Below are 27,848 nucleotides of genomic sequence, written 5' to 3'. Positions count from 1 at the left end.
TTACATTCCCACCAGCAGTGTATGAGACCTCTAGTTCCTCCACAACCCTTCCAATACCCATTTCAGTCAGTTTTTCAAATTTTAGGCATTCTAATAGACATGTAGTGGTGTCTCATTGTGGTTTTAATTTGCATTTCCTTAAAGACTAAGGATACTAAACATTGTTTCAGGTGTTTATTTGCCATCAGCGTATCTTCTTTGGTGAAGTAGCTATTCAAATCTTGGGCCCATTTTTTTAACTGAGCTCTTTTCTTATCATTAAGTTTTATAAGTTTTTTGTATATTCTAGATACAGAAGTCTTTGACCAGATATATGATTTGCAAATATCTTCTCAAGTCTGTGGCTTGCCTTTTCATTCTCTTAATAGTGTCTTTGGAAAAACATAAGTTTTTAATTTTGAAGAAATACAGATTATCAATTTGTTCTTAAGAATTGTGCTTTTGTTGTTAGAAATCTTGGCCTTTAAAAAAAAGTTTCTAGAAGTTTTAAAGTTTTAGGTTTTACTTTTGTATCTATGATCCATTTCTGGATAATTTTTATAGACGGTTCAAGGTATGTATGGATCAACACTCTTTTTGTTTGTGGGGTTTTTTTTTTTTGGTAAGGCCATCCAATTATTCTACCACCACTTGTTGAAAAAGACCCCCCGTGGCCGTGCACGATGGCTTGTGCCTGTAATCCCAGCAGTTTGGGAGGTGAAGGTGAACAGATTACCTGCAGTCAGGAGCTCAAGACCAGCCTGGCCAACATGGTGAAACCCTGTCTCTACTAAAAATACAAAAATTAGCCGGGTGTGGTGACGGGCACCTGAAATCCCAGCCTCTTGGGAGGCTGAGGCAGGAGAATCACTTGAACTTGGGAGGCAGAGGTAGCAGTGAGCCAAGATCATGCCACTGCATTCTAGCCTGGGCAACAAAGTAAGATGCTGTCTTTAAAAAAAAAAAAACAAAAAAACAAACAAAAAAAACAACCACCACTCTTTCTCTACCAAACTGCCTTCATACCTTTAACAAAACTTAACCATCCATACGTACATTTGGATCTACTGCTGGACTATTATTTTGTTCCATCCATCTGTTTATCTTTATGCCAATATAATACTGCCTTAATCACTGTAGTTTAATTATAGTAAGTTTTGAAATCAGGTCGTATTAGTTCTTCAACTATGTTTTTAAATCAATGGCATCTTTTTTGTAGAGACAGGATCTCACTATATTGCCCAGGCTAGAATGCAGGGCCCATTCATAAATGCAATCACAGCTCACTGTAGCCCTGAACTCCTTATCTAAAGCGACCCTCTTGCCTCAGCCTCCCAAGTACCAGGGACTACAGACACTACCATGTCTAGCTATGTCAAGGCATCTTAATGCAAGTTTTCTGAAAATCAGAAATGTATATTCGAATGTAGGCAATTATCATTGTTCTACTCCAACTTCAATAGTTTTTAGGTTATAAATACCAGAACAGTAAACTAATAGAAATCACAAAATCATACAACTATTTATATATAAAATGTATCCAGATATTTAAAGACATTTTTACTCAAAACCAGATATACAGCTTAACACATGAAATAATATTTAACATCCTCACCTGTAAACCATATTTTACTCTTATTTTCTTTAATTCTTTTCTTCTTTCCAACTCTTTTTCCTCCTTACTTAGTGTTGGACCAACTGAAAGAAAAAGTTTGGTTTAAAAAAAAAAACACTAAATCTGATTTTGTAGAAAATTAAAACTGCTATTTAATAAAAAACTAAAAGAACCATTAGTAACCCATTCCAATTAACCAGAAGTTGAAATAAATATTAACATAAAGGATATTGGGTTGTAATGATGTCTTTTCAGAAGTTTGGTAACTAAACCTACTTGAGAAGTAAAGCAAAAACTACAGATGATAAGAATTTTACAGTATAGATACCAAAATGAACAATAAACATCTCGATTTTTCAACATGATTATTACAATAGAATCTCAAATGCAGAAATATTAAGTAAATTTTGCAAAGGAACATAGCCATGTGCAAAATAAAAGCCAGAGAACCCAAAATTTTGTTATTGTGTAATGCAACATACTCATTTTCAAATTAGTATCAGAAAACAAAAAATAAACAATGAACATGCATACTTGGCATTTAGCAGAAAAATATATGTCAAAAAAGATGACCTCTTACTAGTTCAAAGCAACTATATAAATTTGAAGAGCATTAGATGGGTGGGCTGAAAGCACAACAGTAATATCCTACAGTGCTTTATAAAAATTAATGGTTCACAGACAATATACAGCATGAGCTATCAATAGGACAGAAAACATATCAATCTATAGCCCTTAATACCTTGGTCTATTAGTTCTTATGTTAATATCACATGACAGAGTTCAATTGTGGATGACTTTTTTGCATCAATAGACACATCAGAAAGAAACCAATCTTTATTAAATTATCACTTTATTAAGTCTTACTTTTTAAATTATTTTAACTGATAAAAATTATATATATGGTGTACAATATGATTTTTGATATATGTATACATTGTAAACTGGCTAAATCAAGCTCATTAATATTTCCATTACCACCTCACGTACTTATCATTTTTTTGTGTATGGTGAGAACACTTAAAATCTACTGTCTCAGCAATTTTCAGTTACAACTGCTCTTAAGGACATTCGGCTACCACTAGAGTCTGCCTCAAAAGCCTACTAAGCTGGATTAGCAGAAAGAGATCTAATCCAATCTCTTTCCTGGTCAGAAAGCAGACCAATGCTACATATCACGCAGCTAAATTATTACACAGAAAAATCAACTACAATTACTCTGTTAGCCTAGGTCTCAAATTTCAAATATATGTCATTTCTTAATCTCATTTGGTAATATTTACTGAAATACATCTTAATCTATTATTATATCAACTGGATACAAGACCAATAGCTTTATATAAATGTATCTCAATGCAGTATTGTACCAATTAGACATGAAGCCAGCAGCTGACTGATATTTTTAGAACATTTAAGTAATGAAAGAGAAATGTTATCACAGCCACATTTAATTGTTTCACATACCAAAAGATTCATCTTTCTTATCAAGGCGAAGGTGGGCTCTAACCTGCCCTGGTTCACAGCCATCACAGGTATCACTGCCAGGGTGAATGTGAAAGGATAGAACAGTTTCTCCAATTTTCACTTCATCTCCATGCTCAAGTACATAAGGGTCACATTTGGTTTTTGGCTAGAGGGGAAACATTTTACAAAACAGAAATCAAAATAATGACATGGTTACCTTATGTCTACTGTAAGTAATGTCTGATTATAATTTTTAAAACACCTGTTAATGAAATACACACACACACACATACACACACATGCACACACTTCCCAACTTAATGACTCATAAAAAATGTTCTACTAGTGGAGATGAAGACAGCTGAACTGAGCAACTTGTCAAACCCACCAATCTCCCTATCCAATCAAAGCTATCCAATTCTAGACTTCAATCTATTATCAAAACATATAATCATCATAGTAAAAAAGATGAAGTGTTAAGAGAATGGGATAAATGCATCACATTCTTCTCTCTTGATAACTCAGTTTTATTTCCACTTTTATTGTTACAGATTAAGAATAAGGCCTCCCTCCTTCCTTGTATTTTTTTTTTTTTTTTGAGACAGTCTCACTCTGTAGCCCAGGCTGGAGTACAATGGCGCAATCTCGGCTCACTACAACCTCCACCTGCCCGGTGCAAGTGATTTTCCTGCCTCAGCATCCCAAGTAGCTGGAATAACAGGCGCACATCACCACACCCAGCTAATTCTTGTATGTTTAGTAGAGATGGGGTTTCACCATGTTAGCTAAGCTGGTCTTGAACTCCTGACCTAAGATGATCCACCGGCCTTGGGCTCCCAAAGTGCTAGGATTACAGGCATGAGCCACCGCATCAGGCACCTCTATTTTCTTATTATATGCCAAATACTTTGCTACATGCTGAGGATGTAAGTATTAACTACATAGACATAGCTTCTGCCTTTAAGAAGTTTCCAATTTAGTAACATTTCCATTAAGACAATTAAAAAAAAAAAAGGAAGAGGAGGACCTGGCCAGGTGCAGCGGCTCACATCTATAATCCCAGCACTTTGGGAGGCCGAGGCAGGCAGATCACAAGGTCAAGAGATTGAAACCATCCTGGCCAACACGGTGAAACCCCGTCTCTACTAAAAACACGAACAAATTAGCCGGGCGTGGTGGCACGCACCTGTGGTCCCAGCTACTCAGGAGGCTGACATGGAAGGATCGCTTGAACCCAGGAGGCGGAGGTTGCAGTAAGCTGAGATTGCGCCACTGCACTCCAGCCTGGGTGACAGAGCAAGACTCCGTCTCAAAAAATAAAAAAAATAAAAAAAAAAAAGGGAGGACCTTCAAATTTGCTATTAAGAACATTTACACATTTACGCTGAATAGCTTTACAATGGAATAAGGCATAGACACATAAGTAGAAGTCAAAACTCAACAGCCAAGTAAGTACCCACTGATTATATACTTTTTTCAGCCTTTCTGGAAATTCTTTTCCAAGCAACACAATTGGGCTTAACTCTAATCTGAACCAAATGATAAAGATTATGTCCTTCAGAAATAAAAAAATTCAGTTTAAAAATCATGTGCAGGCAATTAATACATATACACTCACCTGAAGAATGTGTTTTCCATTAACAATAGTACCATTTTGACTGCCTTGATCCACAAGGACATAACTTTGTAAGTCACGGTCAAAATGAATTTCTGCATGAAACTTAGAAAACGAAATCAAGCAATTATTAATTACTATACTTTTCAAAACCATGAATAACAATTTCTGTATGATACAATGAGGTTAACTTGAGTCTTTGATAATTTAGATTTTATTATACTTAATACTTTTTCAGAAACACAAATTACTATATGCTTCTGGTAGAAACAGAGGCTACAGAAGAAAATGTCATCTATAACTCTACCTTTACCAAGAAAAATTTCGTATGATGTCCTACCCTTTTCTCCTTTGTACCAGAGTTGAGATTAAAATTTGAAAAATTTTAATTTTTCATGTATTTTCCGCATCATTAAAAACTTTTTTTTTTTTTTGAGATGGGGTCTCGCTCTGTCACCCAGGCTACAGTGCAGTGGTGTGATCACAACTTCCTACAGACTTGACCTCCTGGGCTCAGGCAATCCTCCCACCTCAGCTTCCTAAGTAGCTGGGACTACAGGCGTGTGCCACCATACCTGGCTAATTTTGAATTTTTTGTAGAGACAGGGTTTTCACCATGTTGCCCAGACTGTTCTCGAACTCCTGAGCTCAAGTGATCCTCCTGCCTCGGCCTCCCAAAGTGCTGGGATTATGGGCATGAGTCACCATACCCCGCCAAAAATTTGTAATACAAAATGTGATTTGAAACACTCAAGGCCAACTTCTCAGAGATGTTTCCAAGATCTTCAATAGTTAGGATTACTCATTCCCTTCTTGTTCCATAGCACTTTATTCCTCTTATTTTGCTTCTTTGTCTTAACATTGTCATGAGGTTCACCAAGTTGTTATACAAAGTTACAGAGTTGCCGTTCATTCATTTTGCTGAATGGTAATACATTGTGTGGCTATACCATAATCTATCCCTCCATCCTTCTGATAATGGACATTCAGGGTTTTTCCCCAAGGTGTTACTACTTTTAAAAATATTACTATAAACCTTCTTGGACCTGCAATCTTTTTGTGTACAAAATGCAAGCGTTCCTCTGGAGTACACACTTAGGAACAGAATTATTAAATCATAATATAAGTAAATCTTAAACTTTACTAGATACTGTTTTCCAAAGTGGTTGTATCAATTCATATTCCCACCAGCAGTCTGTGAGAATTCTTGTTGCTCTATGTATAGTAAACCAAAACTTGATATTGCCAAAATTTTTAATTTTTGCTAGCCTAAGAGGTGTGAAATTGCCTACTTGCATTTTGCTGATTACTACCAAAACTCTTTTTAATATTTATTAGCCGTTGGAGTTTTCTTTTCTGTAAATTTTCTTTTTATGTCCTTTGTACACTTTTTCCCAACTGGGTTGTTTAGAAAACTTTCTACACTGCCAAACCCTATTCCAAAAAGCTGTTCTAAATTATGTTCCCAATAGTAGTGATATTTAATAAATGATGAATGAGGACAAGCACAGTGGCTTATGCCTGTAATCTCAGCACTTTGGGAGGCTGAGGAGGGAAGATCATGAGGTCAGGAGATCAAGACCATCCTGGCTAACACAGTGAAAATCTGTCTCTATTAAGAATCCAAAAAAAAAAAAAAAATAGCCAGGTATGGTGGCACACACCTGTAATCCCAGCTACTGGAGAGGCTGAGGCAGGAAAATCACTTGAACCTGGGAGACAGAGGTTGTGGTGAGCTGTTATTGCACCACTGCACTCCACCCTAGGCAACAAAGCGAGACCCTGTCTCAAAAAACAGTAATAGGCCAGGCACAGTGGCTCACACCTGTAATCCCAGCACTTTGGGAGGCTGAGGCGGGTGGATCACAAGGTCAAGAGATTGAGACCATCCTGGCCAACATGGTAAAATCCCACGTCTGCTAAAAAAATACAAAAATTAGCTGAGCGTGGTGGTGCATACCTGTAGTCTTAGCTACTTGGGAGACTGAGGCAGGAGAATTGCTTGAACCCATGAGGCGGAGGTTGCAGCGAGCCAAGATTGCGCCACTGCACTCCAGCCTGGTGCCTAGCAACAGGGCGAGATTCTGTTAAAAAATAAATAAATAATAAATAAATAAATAAAATGATGAATGAAAATTGATACCTTGGCTTCATCTGTATTTCTTAGATTACTAGAAAGACTGAATGGTTTTTCATATATTAACCACGGTATTTCATGTACTGTGAACTGCCTGATATGTCTTTTGCTCACTACTGGTGTCACAGTGGGGTTTGAAAACATAAACTGGCATGAACTTTTAAAAAACAAAGAACATATATTGTGTCATATTTGTCGTGACTGTCCCAGTCCGCCTTTTAAATTTGTTTCTTAACACATAAAGAGCAAAATTATTTTGTCCTTTGTAATTTTTACCATTATTTAAACTCAGAAAATCTTCTATCTAGTGCTTAAATACTTGTTTTTTTCCCCTTAATATTAACATAAAGTTTCTTTTTTAAAAGTTTTTCATCTATTTGGATACATGGTATATGTGCTAACAAACTGACTTCACCAACAAATTATCCACCCCACCAGCGGATATTAGTCTAAAAGAAAGAAAGAAAAAACAGAAATGCCACCAGAAGCCTGGTGTGGTGGTGTGCCTACAGTGCTAGCTACTCAGGAAGCTGAGGCAGGAGGATCACTTAAGCCCAGGAGTTATCAGGGGCTACAGTGCATGCCACTGCATTTCAGTCTGAGCAAAAGAGTAACACCCTGTGTCACTACAAAAAAAAAAAAAAAAGCCAGTACAGTCAGTTCTAAGGTTTAGACTGAAGGTGGAGAAGAATCTTGGATCTCTTTGCTATTTAAGTTACAGATACGGTTTTTTATTTAATTTTTTTGGAGGCAGGAGACTCAAGGGTCATAGTGAAAAAGCAAGATAATCTAGTTAAAGTTAAAATTATGAGGGCATTTTCCTCTTTTTGAATGCATTCCCAAAACATGAAAGTAAATAAATAGACTTTCAAGTTTAAAATGAGACATTAGGCCGGGCACGGTGGCTCACGCCTGTAATCCCAGCACTTTGGGAGGCCGAGGCGGGTGGATCACGAGGTCAAGAGATCGAGACCATCCTGGTCAACATGGTGAAACCCCGTCTCTACGAAAAATACAAAAAATTAGCTGGGCATGGTGGCGCGTGCCTGTATTCCTGGCTACTCAGGAGGCTGAGGCAGGAGAATTGCCTGAACCCGGGAGGCGGAGGTTGCGGTGAGCCAAGATCGCGCCATTGCACTCCAGCCTGGGTAACGAGAGCGAAACTCCGTCTCAATAAATAAATAAATAAAATGAGACATTATATTCCAAAAAAAAAAAAAAAAATCACAAAAAAATCTACTTTAGGTCCACATTACAATCCATTAAATAAAACGGGAACAATGGAAGATCAAAAAAAAAGAGAAAGCAAAAAAGGAAAAGGGATAACAACCATAAGAGAGGAAGGAAAACATAGAAAACACAGTACTGGAAAGAGAAATATAAAGAGCCTCAGACAGATGTGGTGGCTCACGCCTGTAATCCCAGCACTTTGGGAGGCTGAAGCAAGTGGATCACTTGAGCTCAGGAGTTCGAGACCAGCCTGGTGAACCCCCAGGTGAAACCGCATCTCTATGAAACATAAAAATTAGCTGGGCATGGTAGAGCATGCCTGTAGTCCCAGCTTCTTGCGGGGCTAACATGGGAGAATTGCTTGAACCTGGGAGGTCAAGGCTGCAGCAGTTAGTCATGATCACACCACTGTACTCCAGCCTGGGTGACAAGAATGAAATCCTGTCTCAAAAAAAAAAAAAAGTAAAAATATGTAAAGAGCCTCAGTAGCTAAACTTTTAGTTATTTTCTACTTATATATAACTTGACTTGCAATTCTGTTCTATTTGTTTCAAAAACCCAATTGTTCTTTTTCCTGAAACCATTAGGTACAGGGTCTCATTCTGTCACCCAGGCTACAGTGCAGTGGTGTGATCACAGCTTCCTGCAGCTTTGGCCTCCTGGGCTCAGGAGATCCTCCCACGTCAGCTCAATTGAGAGAAGTTTTAAAGGAGATCCCTGAGTGGTACAGGATATATTCTTGGGTTGTAAAATACTCTGGGCTCAAAGTAACCACCTCCTAAAGTAGCCTGACACCAGGTATTATTCATTTTTTTAATAGTCATAAAATGTAGCCTGTTTATTTCACTCAATTAATATACATTAAATGGGTACTGCTTTAAGACTTAATATATGCTTTCTATTCTTATCCAGATTCTTAAAAATAAACATGATTTTGTTTATTCAAATTGTGATAAAGAATTTTTATTTTCTGAAGCACTGGAATAAACAAATCTGCACTGCCTTCATTACCATTACTACACTGCATATTAACCTTCCTATTAAATGAGAAAAATCCCTAAGCTTTCTACTGTAATAATGATATAAAAAATTACATCTAGGGGACTATGTTTGAGAAATCAAAGAGCATACCTTACTGACACCAACTTCAGGGATTCGGAGAGTATGTTCCATATCCTTTTCTCTGCAGAGTTAAGTAAAGTGTCTTTAATAATTTATGAAGCATATTATATGAACATAGCACTTATAGAGTGACAAAGAATGGAAAGAATGTTTAAAAACAGATAATGTTGGCCGGGCGCAGTGGCTCATGCCTGTAATCCAGCACTTTGGGAGGCCGAGGCGGGCGGATCACAAGGTAAAGAGATCGAGACCATCCTGGCCAACACGGTGAAACCCCATCTCTACTAAAAATACAAAAAAAATAGCTGGGCGTGGTGGTGTGCGCCTGTAGTCCCAGCTACTCAGGAGACTGAGGTGGAAGAATCACTTGAACCCGGGAAACGGAGGTTGCAGTGAGCCGAGATTGCGCCACTGCACTCCTGCCTGGTGACAGAGCAAGACTCCGTCTCAAAAAAAAAAAAAAACCAGATAATGTTAAAATACAAGACTATCAATAGTAAATATCCTGTTTATAGATTATCCAGTTTCCTTACTGCTTCTCTAGATTTCCTGTGCTTTCATACAGTGATTATTTGCTCACATTTTTTCCCCGAGACCGTGTTTCCTTTGGGTAGAGATTTTGCATTAGTCTTCTTTGTACCCACAGCACATAGAATAATGCTTAACATATGGGCAGGCATGGTGGCTTACATGCCTGTAAACACAGCACTTCGGGAGTCTGAGGTGGATGGATCACTCAAGACCAGGAGTTTGAGAGCAGTCTGGCCAATATGGTGAAACCCATCTCTACTAAAAATACAAAAATCAGCTGGGTATGGTGGTGCATGCCTGTAATCCCAGCTACTCAGGAGGCTGAGGCAGGACAATCGCTTGAACCCAGGAGGCAGAGGTTGCAATGAGCCGAGATTGTGCCACTGCACTCCAGCCTGGACAACAGAGCATGACTCTGTCCCAAAAACAAAAAACAAACAAACAAACAAATACATACTCTGAAATAACTCAATGATATAATAATATTAACCATTTTACCTTCCAATTGTAGCAGGGTTTACAGCAGTAATGATAAAGAGTGATCCTGTCTGCAACACAGGTGATCTGATGACAATTACTCTAATACATGGGGGCCAAATTTTGTCTTCATCTGCCAAGGAAAGAAGTGGGTAAGCATTAACTTAACTGCTATGAAAAAGAATTCCATAGGGATAACTAGGAGGTATCCATAAAATAAAAATATGTTGGTCAAAAAAATCTTAATTCTGACAAAAACAAACTTCTTAAATTCTGCTGTATAATTCATAGCAATTGGTAAGGCTTAACACTGTTATTAAGGTGATCAACAGAAAGGTTGCTGCGTATTTAGAATCTGTCGCAGTTATCAAATAATCAACTTTTTATTTTTTAAGGTTTTGGAATGGGAAGATATCCCAAATATTTTTATATTATTTTAAGTTACAAAAATTAAGTCCACTTAAAAAAAAAAAAAAAAAGGTTGGGCACAATGGCTCATGCCTATAATCCCAACACTTTGGGAGGCTGAGTTGGGTGGATCACAAGGTCAGAAAATCGAGACCATCATGGCCAACATGGTGAAACACCATCTCTACTAAAAATACAAAAATTAGCTGGGCATGGTGCTGTGCACCTGCAGTCCCAGCTACTCAGGAGGCTGAGGGTGGAGAATCGCCTGAACCTGAGAGGCAGAGGTTGCAGTGAGAAAAGATCACACCAATACACTCCAGCCTGGGCAACAGACCAAGACTTCATCTCAAAAAAAAAATAAATAAATCAAGAGAAATGCCACTGAGAACCAAAGAACAAAATAAGCTCATACACTATACAGCTGGCCCTCAGTATCTGTGACAGATTAGTTCTAAGATCCCTCCTCATATGCTAAAATCTATGGATACTCAAGTCCTTATATAAATGGTATTGTATTTGCATATAATCTATGTGCATCCTCCTGTATACTTTAAATCTCTAGATTACTTATATCTAATACAATGTAAATACTATATAAACAGATACACTGTATTGTTTAGAGGATAACAAGAAAAAAGTTTGTACATGTTCAGTACAGATTTAACTTTCCATTTTTTTTCCCTGAATATTTTTGACCTGAGGTTGCTCAAATCCACTTAATGAAGAACCCATGGATACAGACAGCCAACTGTAATATGAAATCCTGTGCTGTAAAAGTATGTCTTTATATATTCAAGTAAAAAAAATTAGACTTACCATAATATCCACGTCAGATTCATAATGTATACTTTTTAAAGACAACTTGTTTTTCAAAGCTCATTTTACAAAAGTAGACTACAAGTATCTAACACACTAAAACAGCCTTAATCCATATTTTAGGATTAGAATGTAGGTAACTTGGTTTTGTGTTCTATTGACTAGGCCATTCAATACAATGAAACTTTCTGAAGGTCCAAGTATTAGTCATTTATTCACATCCTACTCTCTAAGAATAACCAAGTGGCTGCCCAAATAATTTTCAATAACATTAAAATAATGTTTACTTTTTGGCAGATAATGACTCACTAACATTTTTAATGATTTTACTCTTTTATAGTTACCAGACTGGGCTATTTATGTACATAATGATTATTAACTCACCTTCATCCTCACTATCTTCTGCAGTTACATTGCCTTCACTGGTAATGTCTTCGTCATAACTATCCTCGGTCTGAGAATCCGTAATTTCACCTTCCTCTGGTTCACTATCAGTCTCCATGATTTTCTCATCTTTAAATGATGTTGAATTGGAGATGTTTTCATGAAGAGGAGAAATAGTATTTTCTACAGTATTTCCACTAGCTGGAACAGTGAATTTTGGGGGACTATTTTTGTGATGAATGCCTATTTTGGCCTTCTTTTTCATATGTGAAAAATTTTCTTCCTCATTGCAGCTTATATGTTCAACACTGAAGGCTTTTTGATCCTCTGAATTCAAATCCTGAAGAAGGGTAGGTAGATAGTGGGAACAGGGAAGAATACTCTTAAACATCACTATCTTATTAAATCAAGTTTCAATAAAGTCGTGAAGATATATGTTAGTAAAATAACAATGGTTACCATCTGTACCCTCCTCTTCTTCTCACATTTCCTTTCTTGGTTAATGATATTTCCATCTTCTTATCATTCAAATTAAAAATCCTATATATTTTATCTCTGAGATCCCCTTAACCACATGTAAAATTAGTTATTACAAGTACTATACCTTTTTCTCAAAATATATCCCAAATCTGTCCCTCTATCTATTCTCAGTGTCTTAACATTCCTAGTTCAAGCCCTCATCACATATTGCCTGGACTGTGGGATATCGGAGACTAATGATGTCCAATAAAAATGTAACACAAGACACATTTGTACTTTTATATATTCTAGCAGGCACATTTAAAAAGTAAAATTATTGAGACAGTTTACATTTATTTTTTGTACTAAGTCTGCAAAATCCAGAGTGTATTTTACACTTAACAGCACATTTGAGTTTGGACTAGCAACACTTCAAGTGCTCGACAGCCACATGTACCTGGTGGCTACCTTGCTGGACAGCGCAGGCCTGAAGAATACCTATTCTAAATTTTCTTTTTAAACTTGTAACCAATTAGCAAGTCAACACAAATAAGACACAGAATTAGCTTTACTTACACCATGAATTTAAAGATCTAAATGTACTCAATATGTAGCAAAATTTAATTTGGCTTGGTAACACAAAAGTTTAAAGTACAGTATCTTATTCCAAAATTTTAACAACTATCTATTTTATGAATAATCTACTGTACATTTATAGCTGATATGCCTTATAAACAAATCTGTTTTTTAATTAACAAAAATTTTGTATTTTTATCATGTACAACATGTTTTGAAATATGTACACAATGTAGAGTGGTTACATTGAGGTAATTAACATGTACATTATCGCAAATACTTATTTTTCTGTGGTAAGAAAATTTGCTCTCAGCAGTTTTCAAGAATATAATACATTGTTTTTAACTATAGCCACCATGTTATACAATGGACAAATCTATTATTTTAATCTTAGAAAGCGAAGAGTTATTTTCTGTTTTTTCCCTTGTTTTCTAACACACTCTCACTTCTCCCTCTACCTTAGAGCAACATGAAGCGAATTCATATGCTCTCCTAATATATTTTGTTTTATAAACTATGACAGCATCTCACACATCTATTTTTAATAACAACATTAAGTTCAGCTTGGAGACTGTCTAAACATTCACAGTTTGATAAATTCTATATGCTTCTAGCAATACAAATTCACCAGGGACAAGAACAAGGGAAGGGAGATGAAAAACCATGAGGAGGTTTTTTACATTATAAAATTATAGCAAAAAATTTCTCTTAAAAAAGCAGTTTCCAATCTTGTATATTTATTACTTACTGAACAACATATGCAGGGAAAGCTATTTGCCAGTACAGAATGTTAGATATCCATTAAATGAAAAGAAAGTAGGGCTTATTTACAGGCACTGAGGCACATATGTATATTTCAAATTATTTACTCCTATTTCCTCTACCGTCTTCCTTCACATAACCTCCACCTACAAAAAGTGAAACTCAAAAATATCTTTAAAAATAAAGAAAGGGCCGGGCGCGGTGGCTCACGCCTGTAATCCCAACACTTTGGGAGGCCGAGGCGGGTGGATCATGAGGTCAAGAGATCGAGACCATCCTGATCAACATGGTGAAACCCCATCTCCACTAAAAATACAAAAAATTAGCTGGGCATGGTGGCGCGTGCCTGTAATCCCAGCCACTCAGGAGGCTGAGGCAGGAGAATTGCCCGAACCCAGGAGGTGGAGGTTGCAGTGAGCCGAGGTCGTGCCATTGCACTCCAGCCTGGTTAACAAGAGTGAAACTCCGTCTCAAAACAAAATAATAAAATAAAATAATAAAAATAAAAATAAAGAAAACAGATAAAGATACTCTCATGGCCTCACAGGTACCTTTTAGAATCCTCAGGAAATTCTCAAAATTCCAACAGGATTTTTCTTAAAGTTCTTGTCTTGGAATTCACATATTTTCAAAGGATGGCAAAGATGAGTAGTTATGGGAGTGAGGCGGGACCAAAATATCACAGAATGCTTTCAACCCTATTCTCTAGTTTTTCAGTAAAGGCCACATATACTCTTTTTCTATTGTTAGGGATCCCTATATGCTCTTTTTCTATTGTTAGGGAGAGGTGCTTTCACAACCTAGCCTTTCTTTTTTTTTTTTTTTTTTTTTTTTTTTTTTTTTTTNCTCGATCTCTTGACCTTGTGATCCACCCGCCTCGGCCTCCCAAAGTGCTGGGATTACAGGCTTGAGCCACCGCGCCCGGCTCTTTTTTTTTTTTGAGATGGAGTCTCACTCTGTCACCCAGGCTGGAGTGCAGTAGCACGATTTCGGCTCACTATAACCTCTACCTCCCAGGTTCAAGCCATTCTCCTGCCTCAGCCTCCCAAGTAGCTGGGATTATAGGCACCTGCCACCACACCTGGCTAATTCTTGTGTTTTTAGTAGAGATGGGGTTTCACCATGTTGGCCAGGCTGGTCTTGAACCCCTGAACTCAGGAGACCCGCCCACCTCAGCGTCCCAAAGTGTTGAGATTGCAGGCGTCAGCCACCGCACCCGGCCCACAACCTAGCCTTTCAAACAGTTAAACCACTAGTAACAAGCACAAGCCATTAAAACAGAGATCTTAAAAGCAAACAGAAAACTCACTTTTAGTATTTTAGTCATATACTCTTCTATTCCTAAGTATTGTCAACAAAAAACAGAAAACAGAAACAAATCAAATAAAGAAAAAAAAAAAAAGAATCCTAATTCCTTATGTGAACTTTAGAATTTAGTATCAAGTAATTTTTCTTTGGTTAAGAAAAGAAAAACTGGCTGGCACAGTGGCTCACATCTATAGTCCCAGCACTTTGGGAGGCCAAAATAGGCAGATCACTTGAGCCCAGGAGGTCAAGGATGCAGTGAGCCATGCATGACGGCACCATTGCACTCAACCTGCGTGACAGAGCAAGACCCTGTCTCAAAATAGGACAGGACAGGCCAGGAAAGACAGACGGGATGGGATGGGACAGAAAACAATGAGATAAAATTTCAAGAGTAAGCTATCAAATAGTTGCCACAGTTGATAAAATGTCAATACAACAAACAAGCCTCCTTTCTTACCTATAAACCACCAACCTTATCTGTTTAGAGAGCAGAAATAAGAATTCTGATAACTTTTTATATTTTCCTTCTTTTAATTTAACATTGTACGATAAGCATTTTGGGGGTTCCCCTTAGTCTTTATAAGTACCATCTGAAAGCCTACATAATACTTTTTTCAATTAAATATAACTCTCACTTTCTTAACCATTATCTTGCAGGCCATTTAAACTCTTAATCCTAATAAATTAAGTTATGTCAATCCATAGTCGCCGGCAACGGATTTTTTGAAAATGTTTTCCTAATAGGTAAAAAATCGCTCCACATGACTAAAAAAGTTGAACCTGTATCTATGTCTACCTATAAACTGTGTTCTTTTATTATGAATTGTGCACTGACATCAACTTATCAACTGAGGGACTGAATTCTTCTTCCAAACTATACAACATGAGATATTTTATCTGCCCTAAATCTACCTCCTTCGAATTTCAAGAAATGCTTTCTACTTCTAGTGATAGTTTATGACAAAGTCCATGTTTGCTCCATCTAAACTTTCCTTGGTTCTTATCTTAAAGGGTATGTTTGAAATACAGTTATTAAATGACTGTCAGTTTCATAAAAAACTTTTGGCTTAATTATCATACCAATGCATAAACTTTTAAAATTACAAAGACATTACCTTTTCCTCATTTGTTGCAGAAGAATCTTGATCCTTTCTTTTCTTCTTCAATTTTTTATCTTTACTTTGTTTTGTGGTAGAAGTCTGATAAGGTTGCAAATCTACTCGAGAATGAAACTGATAGCGACCACTTTCCACATCACAATAGTAATAAATTCCAGTGGAAGGATCATAATAGAGCTGATTTTCCTTTCAAAGTCAAGAAAAAATATAAATTCTATTCATGTACAAGAAAATAAACTTAACAAAAACACCAAATATATTCAAATGTAGTAAATATTTCTTTGAACTACAGTATTTTCAGAAGGCAATGAATTAAAGATAAGAGAATAAAAAATGCTTTAATCTTCCAAAATACGTTACTATTCAATAGCTGACCTACTTTTTCTAGTGTGAGAAACAAGTAAATCTAAATATTAAATTGAATCATACGAAATTGTCAATACTTGACCATTTTTAACTTATAAGAAAGTGCAATTTCATACGATTCCACTTAATATGCTAACAAAAATTGATAAAACTTTTGAAGGCATGAAAACTAAGGCATGCATAAGAAAAAGCTGGCCATATAAGAGCAATTCTAGACACTTTATTCTTAACGACTGCACAATAATGATGTGGCAGTATAAATCCCTAAACCCTCCTATGTCATAAAACAAAGATTTGTGACATTCATTACTTAAAATCAGCGAAGAAAATTCTGAAAATAATGTTCATACATACCAAAAGATAACATTCTATATAATAAAATCAATAAACAATTGTCCTCACTAATTAGTTCTATAGTAAGACAGACTTGCAAGCAACCATGCAAAAATGAACTTTGCAAACTATAGATTTGAAAACCAGAAAGATAAAATTAGGTAGTCACTTGTATTTATGATACACTGGCCAGTACTCTATAACTAAGATTTAAGTGAACAGTCTATATTTTATTTACATCAAAAATCCATGCAGACCAGACTTGGAAAAACATCTTATGATATACTGAAATTGAGCAACTAAAACTTCCTAAAAAAGAATAATTTATTTTTCTAACTATTGATACTTGTAATTTATTGTCTTTAGTCCACGCATTTTGCAGATCTCTTACAAAAATATTACAATTTCTCACCATCTTTCTCTTAACTAAGAAATTGAACGGAGGCTTTCCAATCTTTATTTCTAGTAATAATGGAACTGTTATAATTCAAACGTTTTTCATCTGTTTGTCAGTCCAAAACATAGACATTTTCAAAATATAAAAACATTTTTTTACTAAAATAAAAATTAGCCCAATAAAAATGGCAACACAACGAAGTTCCTAATTTATTCAGAAATATAACCTGCAAAATGTAACTAACCATTTACAAAACAACTGATGTCAAGAGAAAGATACAGAAAGGAAGGCAGAAGATTGACAAAGACTAGTATCTACTTGTAACTGTTGTTTTCCTAGAAACTAACTACTGTACTTCCTTTGAATAAATGATTAAACATTAATTTTCTGGTTATTAATTAGCATTGTCAATTAGCATTCCCCATGAAAGAAAACCCTCTCTTCACAAATGACTTACAGTTTACTATATGCAGACTGACAAACTAATGAAATCTCTTATGTTAATTGAGATATTTAGTATTATCCTGATGTTCTCTAGATAAGTTAACGATAATTCCAGTAACTGGAATGATGAACAACAACTCCACTTTTGTGCACCACATTCTATAGTTCCTCAGAAAACCAGATTACATTACTAGATTCTTAAGGTTGAGATATGTGAGTGAGTTCTATCACTGTCAACAAATCCTGAATGAAATCCAATTAAGTATTAGACTTCAACAGCCATAACACTATTATAAATCAAGAACTTTATTTTCTGGTTCTATCCTCATCAGTGATCTGTTATATTTTAGATCCCATATTAAATCCCTAGGTCTCACTGTTAACAGACTGATTTTTGTTTATTTGTTTGTTTGAGACAGGATCTCACTCTGTCACCTAGGCTGGAGGGCAGTGGTGCAATCATGGCTCACTGCAGCCTCCATCTTCCCAGCTCAAGAGATGCTCCCACAGGAGCATCCTGAGTAGCTGGAACTACGGGATGAGCCACTACTCACCCTGTAGTCTGATTTTTTTAAATTTTTTATAGAAACAGTTTCACTATGTTGCCCAGGCTGGTCTTGTACTCTTGACTCAAGCAATCCTCTTGCCTCAGCCTCCTAAAGGGCTGGGATTACAAGGAGTGAGCCACCATGCCTAGTTAACAGGCTGATTTTTTAAAAAGGAAATGCTTAAAAGGCACAGAATATAAAACACTGGCTATAATAAACATGCTACTAAAAATTCGAGAAAGAAGTCTACTTATGTGGCCTAAAATGAATTCATAAAGTATTTGAAATAATTTTTTAAATTCTCACCCCAAGCCTAAAATTAATAATCTTACTTCTCTATTAATTCTATGAAAAAAAAAGTTTAGGTTCTAAAATATTTTACAATGTAGTTAATTGTCTGCTTTTACTTAAAAAGACCTAATATTTTTATGTTATTTTTATACATAAAGACTTCTCCAAAACATGATCTATAATAATCACAATAAACAACCTTATTTTTAAAACTTAGAAGTGTGGCACCATAAGCTATTTTAGAATTCTCTGTCAAATAGTTTTGAATCAAACATAATTTTTTTTTCTTCTTGAGACAGAGTTTCACTCTTGTTGCCCAGGCTAGGGCGCAATGGCGCGATCTCAGCTCATCGCAACCTCCGCCTCTCAGGTTCAAGACATTCTCCTGCCTCAGCCTCCCAAGTAGCTGGGATTATAGGATGATAAGCATGTACCACCACACCCAGCTAATTCTGTATTTTTAGTAGAGATGGGTTTCTCCATGTTGGTCTCGAACTCCTGACCTCAGGTGATCCACTCACCTTGGCTGCCCAAAGTACTGGGATTACCGTCATGAGCCACTGTGCCTAGCCACACATAATTTTTAAATGCAGCTTTTTGTTCTCTTACTTCAACTTAGGGTTTAATATTTGATATCAGGCACTAAGAATGTATCATACAATATTAAAAGGTCTGAGATGAAGTTCGAGACCAGCCTGGCCAACAATGGAGAAACCCTCTACTAAAAATACGAAAAATTAGCTGGCTGTTGTGGTGCACACCTGTAATCCCAGCTACTCAGGATGCTGAGACATAAGAATCACTTGAACCTGGGGAGTGGAAGTTGCAGTGAGCTGAGATTGCACCACTGAACTCCAGCCTGGGTGACAGAAGGAGACTCTGTCTCAATTAAAAAAAAAAAAAAGTCTGAGATACTTACAGAATCATAATAGAAACCAGTGCTGTGGTCAAAATACAGTCCAGTATTTTCATCATAACTAAATCCAGTCTGTGATACAGCTTCTTCTGCTGCAGCTCTCAAACTTTCAGCTAATGATGAGCCTTCTAAGGACGCATCTTCTGTTGCTAATGCAGATGCTGGCTCCTGTAAAAGATACAGTCATGCCAAGTAAGACAAAAGCTTCTGTACAACAATTAAAAGGCTGGCTGAACTAAAGACCTGAGATTGTATTTAGGAAATTATTTCAATTTCTACAATGAAAAAGGATGGCTATCAATTACGATTTGAAACACTTTTTTACAATAGTTACTAGTGTGTCAGTAAATTCAACTTTGACCCAGTTTTGAAGGCACTAAAAATAAGTGACAATTATTTGAGAACAAATGTATGATACCACAGGGAAGCCACCCACAAAATATAGACCCTGAAATATTGGCTAAGACAAAGATCTAGGTTCTTCAATAATTATATGTTCAATGGGAAAAAAATTTCAAAAAGATAAATGGAGAAAAATGTAGATTAAATGAGATATATCAAACACAATGGGGATCCTGATTCAAACAAACTATAAAAACAAATTTATAGAACTTTCAGGGGAATTTGAACAGTGGCAGGGTATTTGACATAATGGAACATTAAAATTTTTTTAGGTTTAAATGTGGTATTGTTGTCCACAGTTCTTTGGTTGAGTCAAAATATCTGGACAAATTTTGTTTCAGTTCATGTGTATCACAAAATTTTGGACTACAATGTAGCAGGAAAACCACTATACATATGAACAAGTTCAAATTTTTGTTTTTGAAAAACTAATATTCTTTGCATAATTACACATAAGAATGTTTATAACCCTTACATATGCTGTGATAAATTAAATAAGTCTATCTTTCCACATAATAACAATAAAGAAGGACAAGTTCTTGGACATCAACAGTTTCATGTTTAGCATTTCATTACCTGTGAATTTGAGGCAAAATGGTCCTCTTGTCTACATTTAACATTTTCCGTTCCATCAGTACCAGAGTAAGCATCATTTTCTATTTGTAACTGGTCTTTGGAATTCAAAGTAGACGTTTTGATATCTTGATCTTGTTGATCTAACAGTTCAGTCACTTTATTTGGAAGACTAACATCATTGTAGTATGTCTGATAATAATAATCTGTAGCAAAAAAATTAAGTGAAATCATATCATATTAGAATGTATATAAAAAGGACTTAATTCCAAAACACTGGCATTTAAACACAAAAAGCACATACTTCAAATAAATGATTTTTATAACTGTACAAATTTTAAAAGATTAAAACAGATGGTTCAGGTTAAGTGCAGAAGTGTATATTTTTTATTCTAATGTCTCCTTCAGGACCCTAGCTGTCAGGTTAAAAAGAGAAAAAAAAGGTTAAGTTGGTTTACATTTTTTACAACAAAAGTAAAATAAAAATATGTAGATGGCTTATGTTCTATTAAAAAAAACTTAACTCTCAACTTCTAACCAGATACCTTAATACTGCTGCTTATCAATTGATAATGAAATAAAAACACAAGGAATTAGGGGTTGATTTTTTTTTTTTTTTGGTCAAATTTCTCTATTGATGCAGACTTTTTAAAACATATCATACAGATAAATAAGGTTAGCACTATTGCAATGTTTAGCAATTTAGCCAAATTATGTCCTGAATGAAGCGAGGCAAAACTTAATAGGTAAGATGACTTCTTCTTGTGATGCATATATATTAAAACTCAGTATCTCAGCTATTTTGCCTTATAACATAAGGCTGCTAGTAAGGCCACGGTGGTGGGCTCACCATTCCCACAAGGGTCTAAGAGATTAATACTATACACAATTGTAATCAGAACTCATCAGCAAGAAAACAAATGCCTCTGGTCACAAGGAAGGCCAGCCTATGGAAGTAGACGGCTAACTGCATGCCAAAAATTACTCAGTGAGTGTGCCACTGAAAACATAATAGCAACATTACAGAAATCACAGGAATGACAATACATTTCTACTTTTTCCGCCAGAAGAAGAAATTGACTATCTGAAAATACCATATCATATGGAGAGAAGTCAACGGTATTAACAATTCTCATTTACCTTGATCTTAGTTTATCTTAAATTTAAAGAAAACTCCACATTAGCATGATTTGAATGTAACAGTATTAGCATATCCTCACTATAAGCTGAATACCTGAGATTGACCAAGGAGCATGGTTCTCTGTTTGTACTTCTACATCAGATTTTTTATTATCTTCATTTCTCCCACAATGGAGTATTTTACTGAGTTCTTCCACCTGAAAGAAAACAAGGCTTTAGGAAAAAGAAATCATGTAACCATCTAATAATATACATACCAGTCTCTTGCTGTTATGTTTTTCTTGATAAAAGTTTTAGAGAAATGTCAAGAGCAGCAAGTTTCCCTTTCAAAAAAGCTAAAATTATTTTACCTTTTACATTTAAAAGACATTTTTGCCGGGTACAGTGGCTCACGCCTATAATCCTAGCACTCTGGGAGACCGAGGTGGGTGGATCACCTGAGCCACCGTGTCCAGCCAAAAATTAGAAAATTTTAAAATGACAAAATTATCATCCCTACTGAATTATCTAATATCATTCTGTATCTTCCACTTGGAATTAACTATCCACTTGAATATGTTAATGCCACCTACAAGCTTTAATACATTTTTTCATTAAACAGTAGTCCTATAATTAACTGCAGCAGAAGAGAGCAGGGAAGGTGACTCTCCAACAGGGGCATCTGTCCTATGTGTACTTCACACACACACTGAAATACCCGTAAAATGATGCTACTACATATGACAGAGAGAAATAGAGTGTGGAAATGCCCAAAAGCAGGTAACACATTGCCTCAGTGAATGTACCTCAGTCTGAGAGGACCTCATTATGAGACAATGTCTCCTACACACATGAAACCAACTAAAAAACAAGCTTTTAAATATTGATTTAATGATAAAGCTAAAGCAGAGAAAGGTTCTAAAACTGATTATATACAGATTATCCAAGCACTTCATGAGTTACTCAATCTGTTGCTACTACTAGGGCAGGAACTACATTGAGAAAAGCAAGACACAGAGCATGAAAAATTTCAGGCACTCCTCTGATTCATACAAGTACAGAGTCCATACCTGGGGATTAGTGCCCCATTAAATTCCTTGCCCTAGGAGCCTGACTGCCTTGCCCTTATCCTGGCTCTGGCTACTATCCCTATTAGCATGAATTAGACTACTTAGTATCTAGCACATGCTGTGCACTATACTTGATGTTTTGGGTAACATCTCATTAATTCACACAACCACCTGAAATATTAGTTGTCCGAATCCTAATTTTACATATAAAGTATCTGACAAGTAATTTGCACAAGGCTATTTTTGGACCTTCTACAAAGTCTATACATATTACGGTTCTCTAGTAGTTCATCATTAATTCTCAAGCAAAACTTTTTAACTGCTCCAGATAACCCATATTCAGTAATTTGGGGTGACAGTTAATCAAATCCACCCCTCCCCAACCAAGGGAGGCTGACTAGGAGAGTTAAGGAGTTATTACTATCCAAAGTAGAGACTTTGTGATTAAATTTTTAATATTGGACTAAAATGGAAGCACGTGGAGGACAGTGCAGGCAGCCACCTTCTGTTCGCTTCTGCTGCAGTTAGTCGTAGAACTACTATTTTTTAAAGTGCATTAAAGCTTGTAAGTGGAATTAACATATTTAATAAATACAGGTGGAGAACACTGAATGATATTAGATAATATGAATGGGAATTAATAGCATTTAAATTTTCTAATTCTTTAGGGAGAATTGCTGATTTCTTAAAATATTAGCATAAAAACTTTTTTGTAAGAAATAAAGGATCCTGTTCACAAAGTACCATTACTTAGTCTGATTTATCAAATTAACAGTAACATACAAAATGCTGGCTCTCTGAAGATTAGCAAAAAATGTTTTCTTTTAGAATCTCTAACACAAGAAGTACTTTAACAATTTAGAATTATAAAAGAGTTTTGAAACGGCTGTCATTAAAAAAAAAAAAAAAGCCTGTCATATTTTGCTCCTCTCCCCATATTTCTTACCATATCTGTATTCTCCTAGCACAACTGTACACACCGTTAGGTGTTCAAATTGACTAAAAAAAATAAAGTTTCCTATATCATAATGTCAAGAACTCTATGTAACGGCCATACAAAGTCATTGCAACCCAGCAGGTATTTTCATAGCTCATTTGGTAACAAAACGTTAAAAAGTTTGATGACGTTTTAGTGCTCAGCCTATATATTGGTTTTAGTAAGCGTATCAATAAATTATAAACAACTAGACAACAGTTAAATTGAAACTAGTAACTGGAAATAACCGGGAGAGGGTGCAACGGCCCAACAGATCAAGGTGGAAAAAAATATATATTATGTTCCTGGTTTTTTTGTTTTTAATGTGACAGTTTAAGTATTACTATTTGTCCCTACTATTTAGTCTGAAAACGAAATAAGCTGCTTAACGTCTCCAACAAAGGCAGTTATATATCTTCCCTACTTCCACAAGAAAACCCAAGACGATAAACGCTCAGAGCACAGCGTTCAAAAGTTTGTAAAATTGTTTTCTCATGTTTCATTTTATTTCACCTTCACAACTGTGAGCTATCATTCTCATCTGATGGGGAACTGAGGCTCAGTATAAGTTTACACATCCGGGAAATGGCAGAGATGCCATTCTGACTCAAGGTCAACATTTTAATAAACTCAAATGTGATCTAGAATAAATGCACCTACTGCCAATGGGATTTGGGTCAAGTGAGAACGAAGACAATGTAGCCATAGTACTGAAGTTCAATTCACGCCAGCCGCGGGACATTGATTCAATCAAGTAACCTGAACTCGGGTTTGCTCCTAATGTACCTGGAACTGTAACTATGCTAAGCTTTTACTTATAATTATTTCAAGCACTCTATAGTAGTTCTGAGTCCCTGCCAGGGACCCCTTTGGAGACTATTAAGGGCTTTGAAGACCTCGCCTCGGGCTGGCTGGGGCGCGGGGCTGAGGCGGACCGCGCACCTGCGTGCGGAGCTCCTGGTTGTTGCTTTCTGCGTTCTGGTACAGCCGTTCTGTGTGATGCAGCAGCTTCTCGATCTCCCGCACCTGCCGCTTACAGCTCCGCAGTTCGCGTTCCAACTTCTCCACCTTCCGCCTCAGCTGGGCCAGCTCCGGCTCTGGGGAGGCGGGCGGCGACACCGAAGGCGGCGGCGGCGGCGGCGGCGGGGACTGCGCCTCCGAAGCCATGAGGTCCGGCGCGAGACGGCTAGTAGTCCCGGAGGAGCGCTCAGGCCGAAACGGCCGCTGGCAGACCCAGAAGCCAGGGGAGCGCGCGGGCAGCGAAAGGCAGCCTCACACCCGGCCGGCTGCGGTGGCCCCTGGCCATGACGCCCAGAAACTTGTTTGCAGCTGAACTGGGCTGCGGGCAACAACGGAGAGCCCCTGCTAGATGTGCACGGCCTGGAAACTGGAGAAGTTTGCTGGGAACTACCTTCTTCAGATACATAGACAGGGGGAGGAGCGTCGGATAAGCAGTCCGAAACCCCGGACTAGAAGCTCTCCAGCGGTTCCCGAACTGAGCCGGAAACAATGGCGCCGGCGGTGGGCGGGGCTAAGACGGAACAGGAAACTACGGAAAGTGGGAAGGACCGGATAGTGTACCTGCGGACCTCTAGCCTGCGGAGGGGCGATCCCTGAAGGGGTGGTGAGATGGTGGCAATGTGGCCCTAGAGTGATAGGGAGGCTTGCAGCCGCTTATCTTAGACATTTGCACTTGCCTTCAGCAAACTTTTGGCATAGTGTGCATTTCAGCAAACTATTTGCCCTTCAGCAAACTTTTGGCAGAGCGTGCGTTTCCTAGCTCCTTATTTTACAGATAACAGAGTACCCCATAAATTATTTGTAGGGGACTAATAAAGGTAATAGTAAATCGGGAATGGAATGTATTGTTCTGATGCTGTACTTACTAATGTCAACCGAAAAATGAGGAGGTTGATAAATTTAGAAGAGAGCTTTATTTCTCATGAAGGGTTACAAGCCTGCAAGGTGGCCATTCTGACAGGCTTGGTAGCATAGCCTACGGTCAGAAGCTGAGAACAGACAGTTGGAGGGAAAGGCAAAGAGAACGGTTTATGGTGAGCAGGGTGGCCGAATATACATATTCAATGAGCTGTAGGAGGAGTTATGAATATTTATGAAAGGAGAAACTTGCACATGCACAATTAAGCTTCCTGCCTCTCTATGGGACCCATATTCAAAAAATGCTCGTGTTAGCATGATCCCAGAGTGAAATTTTCAGCCCTCTGACATCAAAAGGCAAAGCAGAGGACATGAAAATCTTCACTGCCAGTCCCTAGTATATTGGCCAGCACTTCTCTGTGGTTGGTAGCCTCTTATCAGGAAGGAATGCCGGTGGGTGTGAAATCAGCCCAACTGTCCTATAGAACCGATGTTTATGATTTCTTTTGAATAAACCTGGAAATTGACCCTCCCAGTCTTAAAACTTCAGAAACTTACATCTGTCTTATTTGAGTTCCTTTCCTGGGAAACCAACCATCAAGCCTCCTGTATAGTATCAAGGAACTGAAACTTACCAGATCACTGCATCTGGACAATGAGGCACCATACCTCTCACCCATCATGATTGCCTAACCAGCCACCTGCTGCCTGTTGAACGACTCCTCATCCTTAACTTTTTCTTGGACTTTAGCACAGTTTTAACACTTGTTTCTGGAAAGGTCTTGGGCATTCTCTCAGGTTAATTCCTAGACACGGTAGTTTCATTGTGAATAAAATTTTATACTGTAGTATATTAGGGAAAGAAAAGTCAAAGTGATGAACAGGTTTCTAGCTTGGACAAGGAAGGTAGGTGTTGAAAAAACATGCACTTTGAATGAAGAGACCTTCCAAACAGGCTTTGTGTGAGGAACATGGCTGTTTATTCACCTGGGTGCAGGTGGGCTAAGGCTGAAAAGGGTATTAGCAAAGGGCAGTGGGATAGGAGTTGGTTTTATAGGTTTGAGTACTTTTTGGGGGGCAGAGGTGTTGCAGAGTAAGTTTAGTTACAGTGGTGGGGTTCGGTGAGAGGTATTTACATTATCATAAGAACAGTTAAGATGGCAGGGTTGGGTGAGGGGCTTGTCCAGGGAAGCTCCGCTGGGTGATCAGGGACAATGGCGAATGCAGGCAAGGGGTGGGAGACTTCAGCCGAGGCAAGCAGGACTTCAGACTTTCAGACTCCAGGTTTGCGTATGCAGACCTGACAATAGTGACTATTGGAGAAGAGTATGTTGCATGAGGAGGAAGGGATGCTTTAGTTTTGATTTTGTTGATCATTTTGAGTTTGAGGTATTTGGCAAATAATGAGCACTGCAGAAGCCTATCTGAAGCTTAAGAAACAGATCTGGCTGTAGAACTAGTACTGTATAAAGCAAACTTAAATGGCTCCAAGGGCTAGGGAGATAAAGCAAATAAATGGACAGGGCAGCTACTACTCAGCTCCTGAGAACTGTGGAGACATGTAGGAATGTGGACCCCGTGTTACAGAGCTTCTGATTTTTCAAAAAATATCAGGATTTGTATGTGAAATCTCTTTGTTTTAAAATAATGGTTCAAATTAGGAAAGTAATATCTGTAACTTCAGTGTCATACGATTTATTTTGTTTTGTTTTTTGGTTCAAGTGATTCTCCCACCTCAGGCTCCTGAGTGGCTGGGATTACAGGTATCCCTCACCAAACCCAATTTTTTGTATTTTTAGTATAGACGGGGTTTCACCATGTTGGTCAGGCTGGTCTTGAACTCTTGACCTCAAGTAATCCACCTGCCTTGGCCTCCCAAACTGCTGGCAGTTCCTACTAGAGCTGGGATTAAAGGCATGAGCCACCATGTGTGGCCGTCATATGATTTAATATAAGGAATTGGCTTGTGTGATTACAGAGTCTGAGAAGTCCCACAATCTGTTGTCTGCAAGCTGGATATCCAGGAAAGCCAATGTTGTCATTTGAAGGCATGAGAGCTGGGGAGCAAACAGTATAGATTCCAGTCCAAGTCTGAAGGTTTGAGAACTAGGAGTGCCAAGGGCAGGAGAAGATCAATGTTCTAGCTCAAGCAGTCAGGCAGAGCAAGAATTCAACTTTACTCTGACTTTTTCCTCTATTCAGGCCTTCAGTGGGTTGGATAATTCCTATCCACATCGGGGAGGGCCATCTGCTTTACTCAGTTTGTCAATTCAAATGCTAACCTCTGCTGGAAACAACCTTCCACACACACCAGAAATAATATTCAAAAAGATAAATGAGCATCTTGTGCGGCAATCAAGCTGACACAAAATTAACCATCACACTTTGGAAATTACATTCATGGCCCTAATTCTTTATCTGTCTTGTTTCCTCATCCTTCGACGTGTGATTTTGTGGTTTTCCTCACTAGAAGGGAAGAATCTCCCCTTCACTTTTGACCTGGTTTGGGCCTGTGATTTGCTTTGGCCAGT

General features: G+C 37.5%; 1 protein-coding gene across 1 annotated transcript in view; it reads right to left on the bottom strand.

The window, feature by feature from the left end:
• AGGF1 (angiogenic factor with G-patch and FHA domains 1) overlaps positions 1-24,970 on the bottom strand; it is a 33,503-nt gene extending 8,533 nt beyond the window's left edge. The window contains exons 1-11 of the mRNA XM_017527685.2: positions 24,382-24,970; positions 21,509-21,611; positions 20,278-20,480; positions 19,303-19,467; positions 16,002-16,190; positions 11,782-12,121; positions 10,192-10,303; positions 9,172-9,223; positions 4,677-4,778; positions 3,059-3,224; positions 1,595-1,677 (exon numbers count right to left, since the gene is read on the bottom strand). Of these exons, the coding sequence (XP_017383174.1) occupies positions 1,595-1,677; positions 3,059-3,224; positions 4,677-4,778; positions 9,172-9,223; positions 10,192-10,303; positions 11,782-12,121; positions 16,002-16,190; positions 19,303-19,467; positions 20,278-20,480; positions 21,509-21,611; positions 24,382-24,606 (1,740 nt within the window). The 5' untranslated portion in view covers positions 24,607-24,970. The remainder of the gene's footprint in view (positions 1-1,594; positions 1,678-3,058; positions 3,225-4,676; positions 4,779-9,171; positions 9,224-10,191; positions 10,304-11,781; positions 12,122-16,001; positions 16,191-19,302; positions 19,468-20,277; positions 20,481-21,508; positions 21,612-24,381) is intronic.
• Positions 24,971-27,848: the final 2,878 nt, after the last annotated feature.

Source organism: Cebus imitator, unplaced genomic scaffold, assembly GCF_001604975.1.
Source record: "Cebus imitator isolate Cc_AM_T3 unplaced genomic scaffold, Cebus_imitator-1.0 Scaffold50, whole genome shotgun sequence".
Taxonomy (NCBI): Eukaryota; Metazoa; Chordata; class Mammalia; order Primates; family Cebidae; genus Cebus; species Cebus imitator.
Note: the sequence above shows the minus strand (reverse complement) of the source record. Positions and strands in the feature narration are given on the sequence as shown.